Source organism: Pelophylax lessonae (genome assembly GCF_965119305.1).
Source record: "Pelophylax lessonae genome assembly, chromosome: 4".
NCBI lineage: Eukaryota > Metazoa > Chordata > Amphibia > Anura > Ranidae > Pelophylax > Pelophylax lessonae.
Genome location: NC_138771.1, coordinates 313,716,803 through 313,733,040, shown reverse-complemented (window position 1 = coordinate 313,733,040; position 16,238 = coordinate 313,716,803). Strand labels below are relative to the sequence as shown.

General features: G+C 44.8%; 1 protein-coding gene across 1 annotated transcript in view; it reads right to left on the bottom strand.

The window, feature by feature from the left end:
* Positions 1 to 580: 580 nt before the first annotated feature.
* The window catches only part of UNC5A (unc-5 netrin receptor A), a 623,577-nt gene continuing 607,919 nt past the window's right edge, over positions 581 to 16,238 (bottom strand). Inside the window, exon 16 of the mRNA XM_082255192.1 lies at positions 581 to 1,811. Within this exon, the coding sequence (XP_082111318.1) occupies positions 1,646 to 1,811 (166 nt within the window). The 3' untranslated portion in view covers positions 581 to 1,645. The remainder of the gene's footprint in view (positions 1,812 to 16,238) is intronic.

The window sequence follows — 16,238 nt, the reverse complement described above, 5'->3', positions numbered from 1 at the left end:
GCAGCTTGCAAAAGTGATCTCCATTGCTTACCCCAATAAAAAGTAATAGTATTTCCAACAGGACAATGCATTTTTTTTTTCACATCAAATTTGGAACTATATTATACCTGAAAGAAACATATTTTCTGTATGTGTATGATAGAATATATTTAAAATGCTACTCTTTCAGTTGTTTACCTACAAATTTTTATCGATTTTATCAGAGCCTTATTCCATTCTCTGTGTTATGTTACTTACCAGTCAGGCTTCCTTTTCTATGGAACACAAGAAAAACAAGGGGGCAAATGTGATTGGTTGTTTTAAGCAGACAAGGTAAATGACGTAGCCTGAACATATTCATCAACCATCTTCATCAGCAACTGTGCTCCATCTTAATAAATGAAAACCAAGAAACCTAATCCCAGAGAGAGTAAATATTTGTCTGCTACTGCAATCATGGTTCATTTCGACTGTTGCATTTTAATATAGAGAAATCCCACATGGGAACGAGCAAACACTTTAAATCTGAAGCAATAACCAGTTATTATACACTTTCTTTTTGTAATCAAACCAATACAGACTTATTAGCAATATATATAATTTATTTACATTCAAGTCACCTAAAAGTACTATACACCTTCAGCGGAATGAACATAATATATACATAAGGCCAAGTGTAAATACTTGAATGCACTTTAATACAGAATGTAGAAAAAAAACACTGGTCATTACACATTTTGTTTTTCAAATGATTTTTTTTTTTTTTTCTTCTTGGTCTGAAAATAAAAAACAAAAAACAAAAAAAAAAAAACACTTGTGCACACACATACACAATCAGACACACTCATTCAGCCACTCCTGGAGCAGGGAGTGCTTCTGTTTTGCATATACAGCTGGTTTGAGGGGTGAGAGGGCCAATGGGCTAGATTTGTTTGTATCACTCCTTTTTGTTCGGGTATAAACTGACCTGATGCTCCCTTCAATGTTCTTATGGCTATTAAATAAGGGGGACGTCCATGTCTTTAATGGGGGGGGACAAACGTGAATATATTGCACCTTTTTCCACTTACCTGGGAATGGGTGTTGGTAACAAATGAACAACACAAACACTGGGTGTCACTGTCGCACCTTCACTGACAAGGTAGCAATACAAGACACTTGGTTCAGAAAGAGAAGTAAAGTCTATGGTGATTGGTGGGCAAATATTTCTGGGAGAGGTTTTGTGGTTTCACTCTCCAGTGCATTACATAGCAGGATGTGTTGGTGTTCATGAGATGGTCCACAAAATGAAACAACTTTGAATACAATGCCTCTTCTTTTTTGTATCTGTGTGGAATGCGGCATCCTTATTGGTTAAGTCTTACCATAAGATTCTTGTGTATTAAATGAGAACAGCATTACCATGACATGTTTAGCTGTAGATGAAAGTCGCGTCTTGCTCCATCACTGAAGATCCTGCTCTGCATAAAGGAGCTAAAAGTCTTAAACTTTCACTGGCAGAGAAGGGCTAAAGCATAGAAAGGTGTTTTTAGCCTTCCATCCCCTCATATGCCAGGGAGAGGGCATTTTAAGAGTGACATCCACAGACCTGATATAGGGAGGTTGAGTCCTTTGGCCAATCCTGGACACAGGACTTGCTGGAAATTAGCAGGTAACTGGAACTACTTCAGCACTCTGCTTCAGACATCATATACATGAGAGAGTCTTGTTTGCCAATCTCTGCCACTGCAGCTGCCAGTCGTGCAAGGTTCCCATTGGGGAAGTTCTGAGCTTCCCATAAGTTTAAAAGCATGGCAGTAGGGCTTGACTTGGAAAGGAGGAAACCTAAATGGCTGCAGCAAAGAAAGAGAGAGAAAACAGTAAGTCACTTGAAGCATTATCTAATACAACTTTTCTTTCCTCAATATTACATTAAAATTCAATCTATTAAACCTTTCAAACTAACAAAAGTACTGGCTATGCAAGATACATTGGCATTTAACGACCTTCATAGAAAAAAAGAAAATCAGCATATTCACATTTACCATATTTTGTTCATAGCTATTTATTTTTGGGGACAGGCTACAAAACATGAACCAAGTGTGGGGAGACTTCTCCTATAGCTTTTATGGGATGGAAAGGAGGTAGAGTGCAACAAACTCAAAAGATGTAGCCAAGGTCAAGTTGGGCTCTAACCTTTGAGGAGAAGAACACTGTTGGGTATGGAGGGTCACCTCCCTGGAAATGGGAAAAGGACAGAGAAAGAACTGAGAAACCTTTATGCAAAACTGTGAGTACTGCAAAACTCCCCTTCAGAGATGTATAGTAACTAAGTAGAACTACTTCACTACTGTACTTAAGTACGGAAAGGCGGTATCTGTACTTTCCTAGAGTAGAATTTTTTTCTCCTACTTCCACTTTTACTTCACTACATTTTTTCGATGATTTCAATACTTCAACTCCGATATTTTTTTTTTTGTGCTGCATAGTTACTCGTTACAATTATAAAAATTACCACTGCCAGAACAGTAGATGGCAGGTTTCATGAAGCTCAAAACATGTGTATTATCAGCGCATACGAAAATAAATGCTACTGTATGTATAAATAAAAGCTGCATTTGAAATAATAAAAAACAATATGATGTTCAAACTTTTGAATTCTTTCTTTAATAACTACATAACACAGTACTTGTACTTTTACTTTCAGTACTTGAGTAGCAAATTTTTTTTAAAAAACTACTTGCAATACTTAAGTACAAAAAATGTTGAATACTTTAGTACTTCTACTCAAGTCACTTTTTGATCGAGCACTTGTACTTTTACTCAAGTATGGGTTTCGAGTACTTTATACAACTCTGCCCCCCTCCTTCCACTTTTTTGGACTGCCACTAGAGAAACATCTGTTTTCTTTTAGGGGCTGTTTACCATATTGTGGGATTGTAGTTATGGTGCTAGCTACCATTTTTTTTTTTTTTCAAGGAAAAATAAATTTTATAGAGCATAAGAAAATCGCTGTACAAGGAGCATTTCGCAAAATGACATGTGAAACCAAAAGTCCAGTACAATGAAGAGTCCAACAGACATGCACAGCAAACTAAACCAAGATCAGTGCAGAAAGGCATTAAAGCATCCTGTAAAAAAAAACAATGCTCAAAAAAAAAAAAAAAAAACCATCATAACATAGCGAATAAACAGATCTAATATCCATAAGGAAGAACTGAATCAAAAACCACAAGGGGGTATGGAAAGAGAAGGGTAAAAGAGAAGAAGAGAAGACAGGGAAGATGGGGGGGGGGGGGGGAAAGAATGGAAAAATATAGGGAAAGAAAGAAAAGAAGAAAAAAAAGGGGGAAGAGAGTAGGTCATTCCACTGGGGGCAGTATGAGAGAACATAGTATCATGACACGTGTATGGTGTGAAAAATTGGCGCTAATTCAAATCATAAATAAATGTGATACACTCTGTGACAATAACGATGTCCACCACTGTGGATAGTGCTCTATATGATAAAACCTGATGCAAAAATGTCGAAGTAAAATCAATCCTCAATGTAAAACTGTAAAAGCGAGCCTATACACAAAAGATCTTCAGTGGATGACTCTGAAAAGACTGTGCATAAATAAAGTCCTCAAAAAAATATATATATATAATGCAATCACAAAATCAATGCAATAGATGAAAAAGGGTGATGATCAATGTAATCGTTGATGACCGATATGTGATGAAAAAATTCCTGAAAATATTTCATAAAACAATTCATAAAAAAAGTTGTGTATAAAAATATATAAATATATGTGTCTGAGAAAATCCCACAGTGTCCAATATACAATCAAAGATGAATGAAATAAATCTTCAAAGGATCAACCAATCGTAAAATATAACATCAATAATCTGGATATCGATCCAATCTCCAACAAACAGGTGTGTAGTGGCCGCTTACCTCCCATACACACTATCTGCACATGTGTGTAATCCAAACAAGCCGATTGCTTTCCTTTGAACTGGGCTTCCGACCTCTCTCCTCTCTTGCAGGCATGTAATCACTGATGTTCACAGTACATCGATCTCCCAATCCAGTAACGATCTTCAGCTGCACAATATGCTCACTCCAAGCCGTTCCGCCTCCCATACACACTATCTGCACATGTGTGTAATCCAAACAAGCCGATTGCTTTCCTTTGAACTGGGCTTCCGACCTCTCTCCTCTCTTGCAGGCATGTAATCACTGATGTTCACAGTACATCGATCTCCCAATCCAGTAACGATCTTCAGCTGCACAATATGCTCACCCTTTGGTGAGCATATTGTGCAGCTGAAGATTGTTACTGGATTGGGAGATCGATGTACTGTGAACATCAGTGATTACATGCCTGCAAGAGAGGAGAGAGGTCGGAAGCCCAGTTCAAAGGAAAGCAATCGGCTTGTTTGGATTACACACATGTGCAGATAGTGTGTATGGGAGGCGGAACGGCTTGGAGTGAGCATATTGTGCAGCTGAAGATCGTTACTGGATTGGGAGATCGATGTACTGTGAACATCAGTGATTACATGCCTGCAAGAGAGGAGAGAGGTCGGAAGCCCAGTTCAAAGGAAAGCAATCGGCTTGTTTGGATTACACACATGTGCAGATAGTGTGTATGGGAGGCGGAACGGCTTGGAGTGAGCATATTGTGCAGCTGAAGATCGTTACTGGATTGGGAGATCGATGTACTGTGAACATCAGTGATTACATGCCTGCAAGAGAGGAGAGAGGTCGGAAGCCCAGTTCAAAGGAAAGCAATCGGCTTGTTTGGATTACACACATGTGCAGATAGTGTGTATGGGAGGTAAGCGGCCACTACACACCTGTTTGTTGGAGATTGGATCGATATCCAGATTATTGATGTTATATTTTACGATTGGTTGATCCTTTGAAGATTTATTTCATTCATCTTTGATTGTATATTGGACACTGTGGGATTTTCTCAGACACTTATATATTTATATATTTTTATACACAACTTTTTTTATGAATTGTTTTATGAAATATTTTCAGGAATATTTTCATCACATATCGGTCATCAACGATTACATTGATCATCACTAGGGTTGAGCGGACACCTAGATGTCCGTGTTCGACGGGTTCGGCCGAACTTTAAAAAAAAGTCCGGGTCCGTGTCCCGGACTTTTACCGAACTTTTCCCGGACACCGAACCCCATTGAAGTCAATGGGGACCCGAACTTTAAGGCACTAAAATGGCTCTAAAACACCAAAGGAAAGGGCTAGAGTGCTGCAAATGGCAGCAAAACGTAATTAAGAGCATGGCAAGTGCTCTGCAAACAAATGTGGATAGGGAAATAACTTAAAACAACAAAAAAAAACAGAAAAATAAAACAATGTTCTTCTTCATCTCTGAAGGACGAGGCCCATATGGAGTAGGAGGGAGGTTGAGGTGGTGGTGGATGTGGCGGTGACATAGGCGTGCGCACAGGGTGTGCTGGGTGTGCCTGGGCACACCCTAATCACCTAGGGCACATAGCATTGCCAGTGAGGAGATGGGAAAGATCTCCCTGGGACCTGCTCTGCTCTATTTCTCCTTGCCTACAGGTACATGGCCCCGATACATTACTCTCCCTGCTGGCAAACACATGCATGTGTATTTCAACTTTGGGGTGCACACCTTAATGCAATAGGCTGCGCACACCTATGGGCGGTGTAGGTGGAAGCGGCGGTGGAGGAGGACCAGGGCCGGATTAACAGCATCATGGGCTTGGTGCTGAGGATTTTGAAGGGCCTTAGGGCCGTGCCTTGCCATGCACCCAGAGGAGGAAGGGTGCAGCCATGCATGCCTAATTCAACATGGGATGCTGTCTCTGAAGCCCATAAACACATCCATGCATCGCCAACTGTCCCTCCTTGTCCGGCCTTCACGCTGTGTGGGGAGGTTCTGAGGGTGCTGCCTGGGGAAGCGAGCATAGAAGCCAGACTTCTGTGTTTACAAGTGACAGAAGAGCGGTAACAGTGAATATGGCCAACCCGGGGCCTATATAAAAGGTAGGGGCCTGGAGCTGCAGCTCCAATAGACCCTACATTAATCTGGCCCTGAGGAGGAGGACGAGGTAGCCAACACTGCTTCTTTTCACAAATTTTAAATGAGGGTACACCCCAAAAGAGTGAGAAAGAGCAAAAATGGAACAATGGGTGGGTAAGGTCGGTATCCATTGCTATTCTGCATAAGGTACGGAAAAGTCCCGTGGGATCCATGCCTGGTTCATTTTAATGAACGTGAGCTTGTCCACATTGTCTCTGGACAGGCGGCTGCGCTTGTCTGTTATAACGCCCCCAGCCGTGCTAAATACCCGTTCAGATAATACACTGGCTGCAGGGCACGCCAGCACCTCCAAGGCGTAAAGGGCAAGCTCAGGCCATGTGCCCAATTTGGAGACCCAGAAGTTGAAGGGGGCAGACCCGTCATTCACTACATGTAGGCGTGTGCACACATACTGCTCCACCATGTTGGTAAAATGCTGCCTCCTGCTAAGACGTTCCATCTGAGCTGCTGGTGCTGCTGTTTGTTGTGGCGTGCTGACAAAGCTTTTCCACATTTCGGCCATGCTAACCCTGCCTTCTGAGGTGCTGGCGGTGCCCTGGTTGCGTTGGCGACCTCCTCCTCCTCCTCCTCTGCCTTGTGCTTCCACTGTGGCCCCGCTGTCAGATGGGAATGCCAGCAGCATGGCGTCTACCAGCGTGCGCTTGTACTCGCGCATCTTGCGATCGCGCTCCAGTGAGTGAATTAAGGACGGTACGTTGTCCTTGTAACGGGGATCCAGCAGCGTGGCCACCCAGTAATCAGCACAAGTTAGAATGTGGGCAACTCGGCGGTCGTTGTGGAGACACTGCAGCATGTAATCGCTCATGTGTGCCAGGCTGCCCAGAGGCAACGAAAGGCTGTCCTCTGTGGGAGGTGTATGGTCCGTGTCCTCTGTATCCCCCCAGCCACGCACCAGTGATGGCCATGAGCTGGCCTGGGTGCCACCCTGCTGTGAACATGGTTCCATCTCCTCCTCCAGCTCCTCCTCCTCCTCATCCTCCTCATCCTCCAGAACTGTGCCCCTGCTGGACAATTGCGTCCCTGGCGTTTGCGTGTGCAGGAACCCACCCTCGGAGCCCCTTGCGAATGACTGCCCTGAAAGCCTTGGAAATGTTACCTCTTCATCCTCCTCCTCCTCCTCCTCATCCTGTGCCACATCCTCTTCCATCATCGCCCGAATTGTTTTTTCAAGGAGGCATAGAAGTGGGATAGTTAAGCTGAGAACGGCGTCATTGCCACTGGCCATGTTGGTGGAGTACTCAAAACAGCGCAACAAGGCACACAGGTCTCGCATGGAGGCCCAGTTATTGGTGGTGAAGTGGTGCTGTTCCGCAGAGCGACTCACGCGTGCGTGCTGCAGCTGAAACTCCACTATGGCCTGCTGCTGCTCGCACAGTCTTTCCAGCATGTGCAAGGTGGAGTTCCACCTTGTGGGCACGTCACATATGAGGCGGTGAGCGGGAAGGCCGAAGTTACGCTGCAGCGCTGCCAGGCGAGCAGCAGCAGGGTGAGAACGCCGAAAGTGCGCACAAACGGCCCGCACTTTCTGCAGCAGCTCTGACATATCGGGGTAGTTTTTAAGGAACCTCTGCACCACCAAATTCAGCACATGCGCCAGGCAAGGGATGTGCGTCAAACCGGCTAGGCCCAGAGCTGCTATGAGATTTCGCCCGTTATCGCACACCACCAGGCCGGGCTTGAGGCTCGCTGGCAGCAACCACTCATTTGTCTGCTGTTCCATGCTCCTCCACAACTCCTGCGCGGTGTGTGGTTTGTCCCCCAAACAGGCAAGTTGTAAAACTGCCTGCTGTCGTTTACCCCTGGCCGTGCTGAAGTTGGTGGTGAAGGTGTTACGCTGTCCGGATGAGGAGGCGGTAGAGGATGAGGAAGCGGAGTAGGAGGAGTTAGGAACAGGAGGCAAACTGAAGCGCCCTGCAATCCTCGGTGGTGGAAGGACATGCGCCAAATTGCTATCCGCCTCAGGCCCATCCGCCACTGCATTTACCCAGTGTGCCGTTAGGGAGATATAACGCCCCTGACCGTGCTTACTGGTCCACGTATCCGTAGTTAGGTGGACCTTGGCACAGATGGCGTTGCGCAGTGCACACCTGATTTTTTCCCCCACTTGGTTGTGCAGGGAAGGGATGGCTTGCCTGGAAAAGTAGTGGCGGCTGGGCACGACGTACTGTGGGACAGCCACCGACATAAGGTTTTTAAAACTGTGCGTCTCCACCAGACGGAATGACAGCATTTCAAAGGCCAATAATTTTGAAATGCTGGCATTCAGGGCCAGGGATCGCGGGTGGGTAGGGGGGTACTTCCTCTTCCTCTCAAGTGTTTGGGAGATGGAAAGCTGAACGCTTCCACGGGACATTGTGGAGATGGTTGTTGGTGACCCAGGTGGTGGTGTTGCTGACAGATCGTCTGTTTGCGGGGTGGCAGGTGCCGGTATCACTACAGATGTGGCTGGAGCGGCCGAGACTGCAGCAGAAGAGGAAGCAGGATGAGCCAGAGACGTTTCTTGGTTTTGAAGGTGTGTACTCCACTGCAGCTCGTGCTTTGCACTTAGATGCCTGATCATGCAGGTTGTGCTCAGGTTGAGAAGGTTCATGCCTCGCTTCAAGCTCTGATTGCACAGGGTGCAAACCACTCGTGTCCTGTCATCAGCACATTTTCTAAAGAACTTCCACGCTAGAGAACTCCTTTGAGCTGACTTTGGTGCGCTCGTTCCCTTGCTGCGTTGGGCAGTAGCGGGCGTAGTGTCTAGGGCACGGCCGCTCCGCTTCTGCACCCTGCTCCCTCTTCTGCTGTGCTGGTGGCTCTGTGCGACCACCGCCTCTTCCTCCAAACTACTCAGTTCACCTGCATGACGTTCATTCCATGTGGGGTCGAGGACCTCATCGTCCTCCACATCATCTTCCACCCAGTCTTCACCCCTGCCCTCCTTGTCGGTCTCCACAATGCTGAACGCCGCAGCAGTTGGCACCTGCGTTTCGTCATCATCGGAGACGTGCTGCGATGATCCTTGCATGTACTCATCTTGAGGAATAAGTGGTTGGGCATCGCTGCACTCAATCTCTTCCACTTCTGGGGCAGGGCTAGGTGGATGGCCCTGGGAAACCCTGCTGACAGAGTCCTCAAAAAGAATAAGAGACTGCTGTATGGCTTGGGGCTCAGACTGCTGGCCTGATTTGCAAGGGGGTGAGGTGAAAGACGGTTGGACATTGGCTGCAGGTGCCAACTCTGACCTTTCTGCAGTAGACTGGGTGGGAGACAATGTGAAGGAACTGGAGGCACTGTCAGCAGCAAACCAATCTACTATCGCCTCAACTTGTTCTGGCCTCATCACTTCTAGGGGCGTTTGATGCCCTACCAAATACTGATGCAGGTTCTGTCGCCTACTCACACTTGAGGAAGGTGTTTCACTTGTGCGTGTAGCTGGCACAGATCGACCATGTCCTCTCCTTGCAACAGGAGCTCTACCAGCAGCACCACGACCCAGGCCACGGCCCTTATTTGACGGTCTCCTCATATTTCTGTAATTTAAGATCTTGCCCTAGAAAGGTTTTTATTGAATAGCGGAATAGAAAATATGATCCAAAAAAAGTGTATGTATATCACACGTACACAACCACACTAGGCCCCAATTACTATTGTTTGTACCCCTAAAAGGCTAGATGAGGAGTAGGGGGAGTATGGAACAGGCAGCACCCTCAAACCTTCAGAAGTATGAGATGAACCCCAACAACTTGGAAAGGTGGATCTCTCTCACACGTACCGACACAGACTATCCCGCAATTCAATTGATCCTCAAAGGTTTTTATTGAATAGCGGAATAGGAAATATGATCAAAAAAAGTGTATGTATCTCGCACGTACACAACCACACTAGGCCCCAATTACTATTGTTTGTACCCCTAAAAGGCTAGATGAGGAGTAGGGGGGGTATGGAACAGGCAGCACCCTCAAACCTTCAGAAGTATGAGATGAACCCCAACAACTTGGAAAGGTGGATCTCTCTCACACGTACCGACACAGACTATCCCGCAATTCAATTGATCCCCAAAGGTTTTTATTGAATAGCGGAATAGGAAATATGATCAAAAAAAGTGTATGTATCTCACACGTACAGAAACACACTAGGCCCCAATTACTATTGTTTGTACACCTAAAAGGATGGATGAGGAGGAGGAGGAGTATGGAACAGGCAGCACCCTCAAAGCTTCAGAAGTATGAGATGAACCCCAAAAACTTGGAAAGGTGGATCTCACACGTACCGACACAGACTATTCCGCAATTTAATTGATCCCCAAAGGTTTTTATTGAATAGCGGAATAGGAAATATGATCAAAAAATGTGTATGTATCTCACACGTACAGAAGCACACTAGGCCCCAATTACTATTGTTTGTACACCTAAAAGGATGGATGAGGAGGAGGAGGAGTATGGAACAGGCAGCACCCTCAAAGCTTCAGAAGTATGAGATGAACCCCAAAAACTTGGAAAGGTGGATCTCACACGTACCGACACAGACTATCCCGCAATTTAATTGATCCCCAAAGGTTTTTATTGAATAGCGGAATAGGAAATATGATCAAAAAAAGTGTATGTATCTCGCACGTACACAACCACACTAGGCCCCAATTACTATTGTTTGTACCCCTAAAAGGCTAGATGAGGAGTAGGGGGGGTATGGAACAGGCAGCACCCTCAAACCTTCAGAAGTATGAGATGAACCCCAACAACTTGGAAAGGTGGATCTCTCTCACACGTACCGACACAGACTATCCCGCAATTCAATTGATCCTCAAAGGTTTTTATTGAATAGCGGAATAGGAAATATGATCAAAAAAAGTGTATGTATCTCGCACGTACACAACCACACTAGGCCCCAATTACTATTGTTTGTACCCCTAAAAGGCTAGATGAGGAGTAGGGGGAGTATGGAACAGGCAGCACCCTCAAACCTTCAGAAGTATGAGATGAACCCCAACAACTTGGAAAGGTGGATCTCTCTCACACGTACCGACACAGACTATCCCGCAATTCAATTGATCCTCAAAGGTTTTTATTGAATAGCGGAATAGGAAATATGATCAAAAAAAGTGTATGTATCTCGCACGTACACAACCACACTAGGCCCCAATTACTATTGTTTGTACCCCTAAAAGGCTAGATGAGGAGTAGGGGGGGTATGGAACAGGCAGCACCCTCAAACCTTCAGAAGTATGAGATGAACCCCAACAACTTGGAAAGGTGGATCTCTCTCACACGTACCGACACAGACTATCCCGCAATTCAATTGATCCTCAAAGGTTTTTATTGAATAGCGGAATAGGAAATATGATCAAAAAAAGTGTATGTATCTCGCACGTACACAACCACACTAGGCCCCAATTACTATTGTTTGTACCCCTAAAAGGCTAGATGAGGAGTAGGGGGAGTATGGAACAGGCAGCACCCTCAAACCTTCAGAAGTATGAGATGAACCCCAACAACTTGGAAAGGTGGATCTCTCTCACACGTACCAACACAGACTATCCCCCAATTTAACTGATCCCCAAAGGTTTTTGATTAAATAGCGGAATAGAAAATATGATCCCAAAAAAGTGTATGTATATCACACGTACACAACCACACTAGGCCCCAATTACTATTGTTTGTACCCCTAAAAGGCTAGGAGTAGGGGGGAGTATGGAACAGGCAGCACCCTCAAACCTTCAGAAGTATGAGATGAACCCCAACAACTTGGAAAGGTGGATCTCTCTCACACGTACCAACACAGACTATCCCCCAATTTAACTGATCCCCAGAGGTTTTTGATTAAATAGCGGAATAGAAAATATGATCCCAAAAAAGTGTATGTATATCACACGTACACAACCACACTAGGCCCCAATTACTATTGTTTGTACCCCTAAAAGGCTAGGAGTAGGGGGAGTATGGAACAGGCAGCACCCTCAAACCTTCAGAAGTATGAGATGAACCCCAACAACTTGGAAAGGTGGATCTCTCTCACACGTACCAACACAGACTATCCCCCAATTTAACTGATCCCCAAAGGTTTTTGATTAAATAGCGGAATAGAAAATATGATCCCAAAAAAGTGTATGTATATCACACGTACACAACCACACTAGGCCCCAATTACTATTGTTTGTACCCCTAAAAGGCTAGGAGTAGGGGGAGTATGGAACAGGCAGCACCCTCAAACCTTCAGAAGTATGAGATGAACCCCAACAACTTGGAAAGGTGGATCTCTCTCACACGTACCAACACAGACTATCCCCCAATTTAACTGATCCCCAGAGGTTTTTGATTAAATAGCGGAATAGAAAATATGATCCCAAAAAAGTGTATGTATATCACACGTACACAACCACACTAGGCCCCAATTACTATTGTTTGTACCCCTAAAAGGCTAGGAGTAGGGGGGAGTATGGAACAGGCAGCACCCTCAAACCTTCAGAAGTATGAGATGAACCCCAACAACTTGGAAAGGTGGATCTCTCTCACACGTACCAACACAGACTATCCCCCAATTTAACTGATCCCCAGAGGTTTTTGATTAAATAGCGGAATAGAAAATATGATCCCAAAAAAGTGTATGTATATCACACGTACACAACCACACTAGGCCCCAATTACTATTGTTTGTACCCCTAAAAGGCTAGGAGTAGGGGGAGTATGGAACAGGCAGCACCCTCAAACCTTCAGAAGTATGAGATGAACCCCAACAACTTGGAAAGGTGGATCTCTCTCACACGTACCAACACAGACTATCCCCCAATTTAACTGATCCCCAGAGGTTTTTGATTAAATAGCGGAATAGAAAATATGATCCCAAAAAAGTGTATGTATATCACACGTACACAACCACACTAGGCCCCAATTACTATTGTTTGTACCCCTAAAAGGCTAGGAGTAGGGGGAGTATGGAACAGGCAGCACCCTCAAACCTTCAGAAGTATGAGATGAACCCCAACAACTTGGAAAGGTGGATCTCTCTCACACGTACCAACACAGACTATCCCCCAATTTAACTGATCCCCAGAGGTTTTTGATTAAATAGCGGAATAGAAAATATGATCCCAAAAAAGTGTATGTATATCACACGTACACAACCACACTAGGCCCCAATTACTATTGTTTGTACCCCTAAAAGGCTAGGAGTAGGGGGGAGTATGGAACAGGCAGCACCCTCAAACCTTCAGAAGTATGAGATGAACCCCAACAACTTGGAAAGGTGGATCTCTCTCACACGTACCAACACAGACTATCCCCCAATTTAACTGATCCCCAGAGGTTTTTGATTAAATAGCGGAATAGAAAATATGATCCCAAAAAAGTGTATGTATATCACACGTACACAACCACACTAGGCCCCAATTACTATTGTTTGTACCCCTAAAAGGCTAGGAGTAGGGGGGAGTATGGAACAGGCAGCACCCTCAAACCTTCAGAAGTATGAGATGAACCCCAACAACTTGGAAAGGTGGATCTCTCTCACACGTACCAACACAGACTATCCCCCAATTTAACTGATCCCCAGAGGTTTTTGATTAAATAGCGGAATAGAAAATATGATCCCAAAAAAGTGTATGTATATCACACGTACACAACCACACTAGGCCCCAATTACTATTGTTTGTACCCCTAAAAGGCTAGGAGTAGGGGGAGTATGGAACAGGCAGCACCCTCAAACCTTCAGAAGTATGAGATGAACCCCAACAACTTGGAAAGGTGGATCTCTCTCACACGTACCAACACAGACTATCCCCCAATTTAACTGATCCCCAGAGGTTTTTGATTAAATAGCGGAATAGAAAATATGATCCCAAAAAAGTGTATGTATATCACACGTACACAACCACACTAGGCCCCAATTACTATTGTTTGTACCCCTAAAAGGCTAGGAGTAGGGGGAGTATGGAACAGGCAGCACCCTCAAACCTTCAGAAGTATGAGATGAACCCCAACAACTTGGAAAGGTGGATCTCTCTCACACGTACCAACACAGACTATCCCCCAATTTAACTGATCCCCAGAGGTTTTTGATTAAATAGCGGAATAGAAAATATGATCCCAAAAAAGTGTATGTATATCACACGTACACAACCACACTAGGCCCCAATTACTATTGTTTGTACCCCTAAAAGGCTAGGAGTAGGGGGAGTATGGAACAGGCAGCACCCTCAAACCTTCAGAAGTATGAGATGAACCCCAACAACTTGGAAAGGTGGATCTCTCTCACACGTACCAACACAGACTATCCCCCAATTTAACTGATCCCCAGAGGTTTTTGATTAAATAGCGGAATAGAAAATATGATCCCAAAAAAGTGTATGTATATCACACGTACACAACCACACTAGGCCCCAATTACTATTGTTTGTACCCCTAAAAGGCTAGGAGTAGGGGGGAGTATGGAACAGGCAGCACCCTCAAACCTTCAGAAGTATGAGATGAACCCCAACAACTTGGAAAGGTGGATCTCTCTCACACGTACCAACACAGACTATCCCCCAATTTAACTGATCCCCAAAGGTTTTTGATTAAATAGCGGAATAGAAAATATGATCCCAAAAAAGTGTATGTATATCACACGTACACAACCACACTAGGCCCCAATTACTATTGTTTGTACCCCTAAAAGGCTAGATGAGGAGTAGGGGGAGTATGGAACAGGCAGCACCCTCAAACCTTCAGTATGAGATTGTGTTCACTGTACCCCACAAAGATTGAGTTCACTGCACCCCACAATGATTGTGTTCACTGCACCCCACAAAGATTGTGTTCACTGCACCTCACAAAGATTGTGTTCACTGTACCCCCCAAAGATTGTGTTCACTGCACCCCACAAAGATTCTGTTCACTGTACCCCACAAAGATTGTGTTCACTGCACCCCAAAAAGATTGTGTTCACTGCACCCCAAAAAGGATGTTGTTCACTGCACCCCAAAAAGGATGTTGTTCACTCCACCCCAAAAAGATTGTGTTCACTGCACCCCACAAAGATTGTGTTCACTGCACCCCAAAAAGATTGTGTTCACTGCACCCCAAAAATGATTTTGTTCACTGCACCCCAAAAAGGATTTTGTTCACTGCACCCCAAAAAGGATGTTGTTCACTCCACCCCAAAAAGATTGTGTTCACTGCACCCCAAAAAGATTGTGTTCACTGCACCCCACAAAGGATTTTGTTCACTGCACCCCAAAAAGATTGTGTTCACTGCACCCCAAAAAGGATGTTGTTCACTGCACCCCAAAAAGGATTTTGTTCACTGCACCCCAAAAAGATTGTGTTCACTGCACCCCACAAAGGATTTTGTTCACTGCACCCCACAAAGATTGTGTTCACTGCACACCAAAAAGGATTGTGTTCACTGCACCCCAAAAAGATTTTGTTCACTGCACCCCAAAAAGATTGTGTTCACTGCAGCCCAAAAAGATTGTGTTCACTGCAGCCCAAAAAGATTGTGTTCACTGCAGCCCAAAAAGATTGTGTTCACTGCAGCCCAAAAAGATTGTGTTCACTGCAGCTCACACACAGAAAAATGGATGTGGATCACTGACACCTGCCTATCTCCAATCCCACACCACACAGCAATATCGATTGTAGTTTGTAGAACACAGTTTCCCTAAAATTCAGCAGACTCTGTCCCTAACAGGATTGAGAAGAGATCGTAGATCAGGATTGAGTGCAGATTCACCCCACTCCCCACACAGCAATATCGATTGTAGTTTGTAGAACACAGTTTCCCTAAAATTCAGCAGACTCTGTCCCTAACAGGATTGAGAAGAGATCGTAGATCAGGATTGAGTGCAGATTCACCCCACCCCCCACACAGCAATATCGATTGTAGTTTGTAGAACACAGTTTCCCTAAAATTCAGCAGACTCTGTCCCTAACAGGATTGAGAAGAGATCGTAGATCAGGATTGAGTGCAGATTCACCCCACCCCCCACACAGCAATATCGATTGTAGTTTGTAGAAGACACTGACCCTATATAATTCAGCAGACTCTATCCCTAAAATGCCTACAACTCGCCCTGCCTAAACACTCCGACCTGTCCCTCAATTCTATCCGGACACAAATGGTTTTTTCCTGCCTATCTTTCCCTAATCAGCAGCCAGCACGTTGATGTGTGCTCTGTCCCTGAATCTAAGCAGCATAATGACGCCGCTGCGGCTGCCTCGAACTTATAAA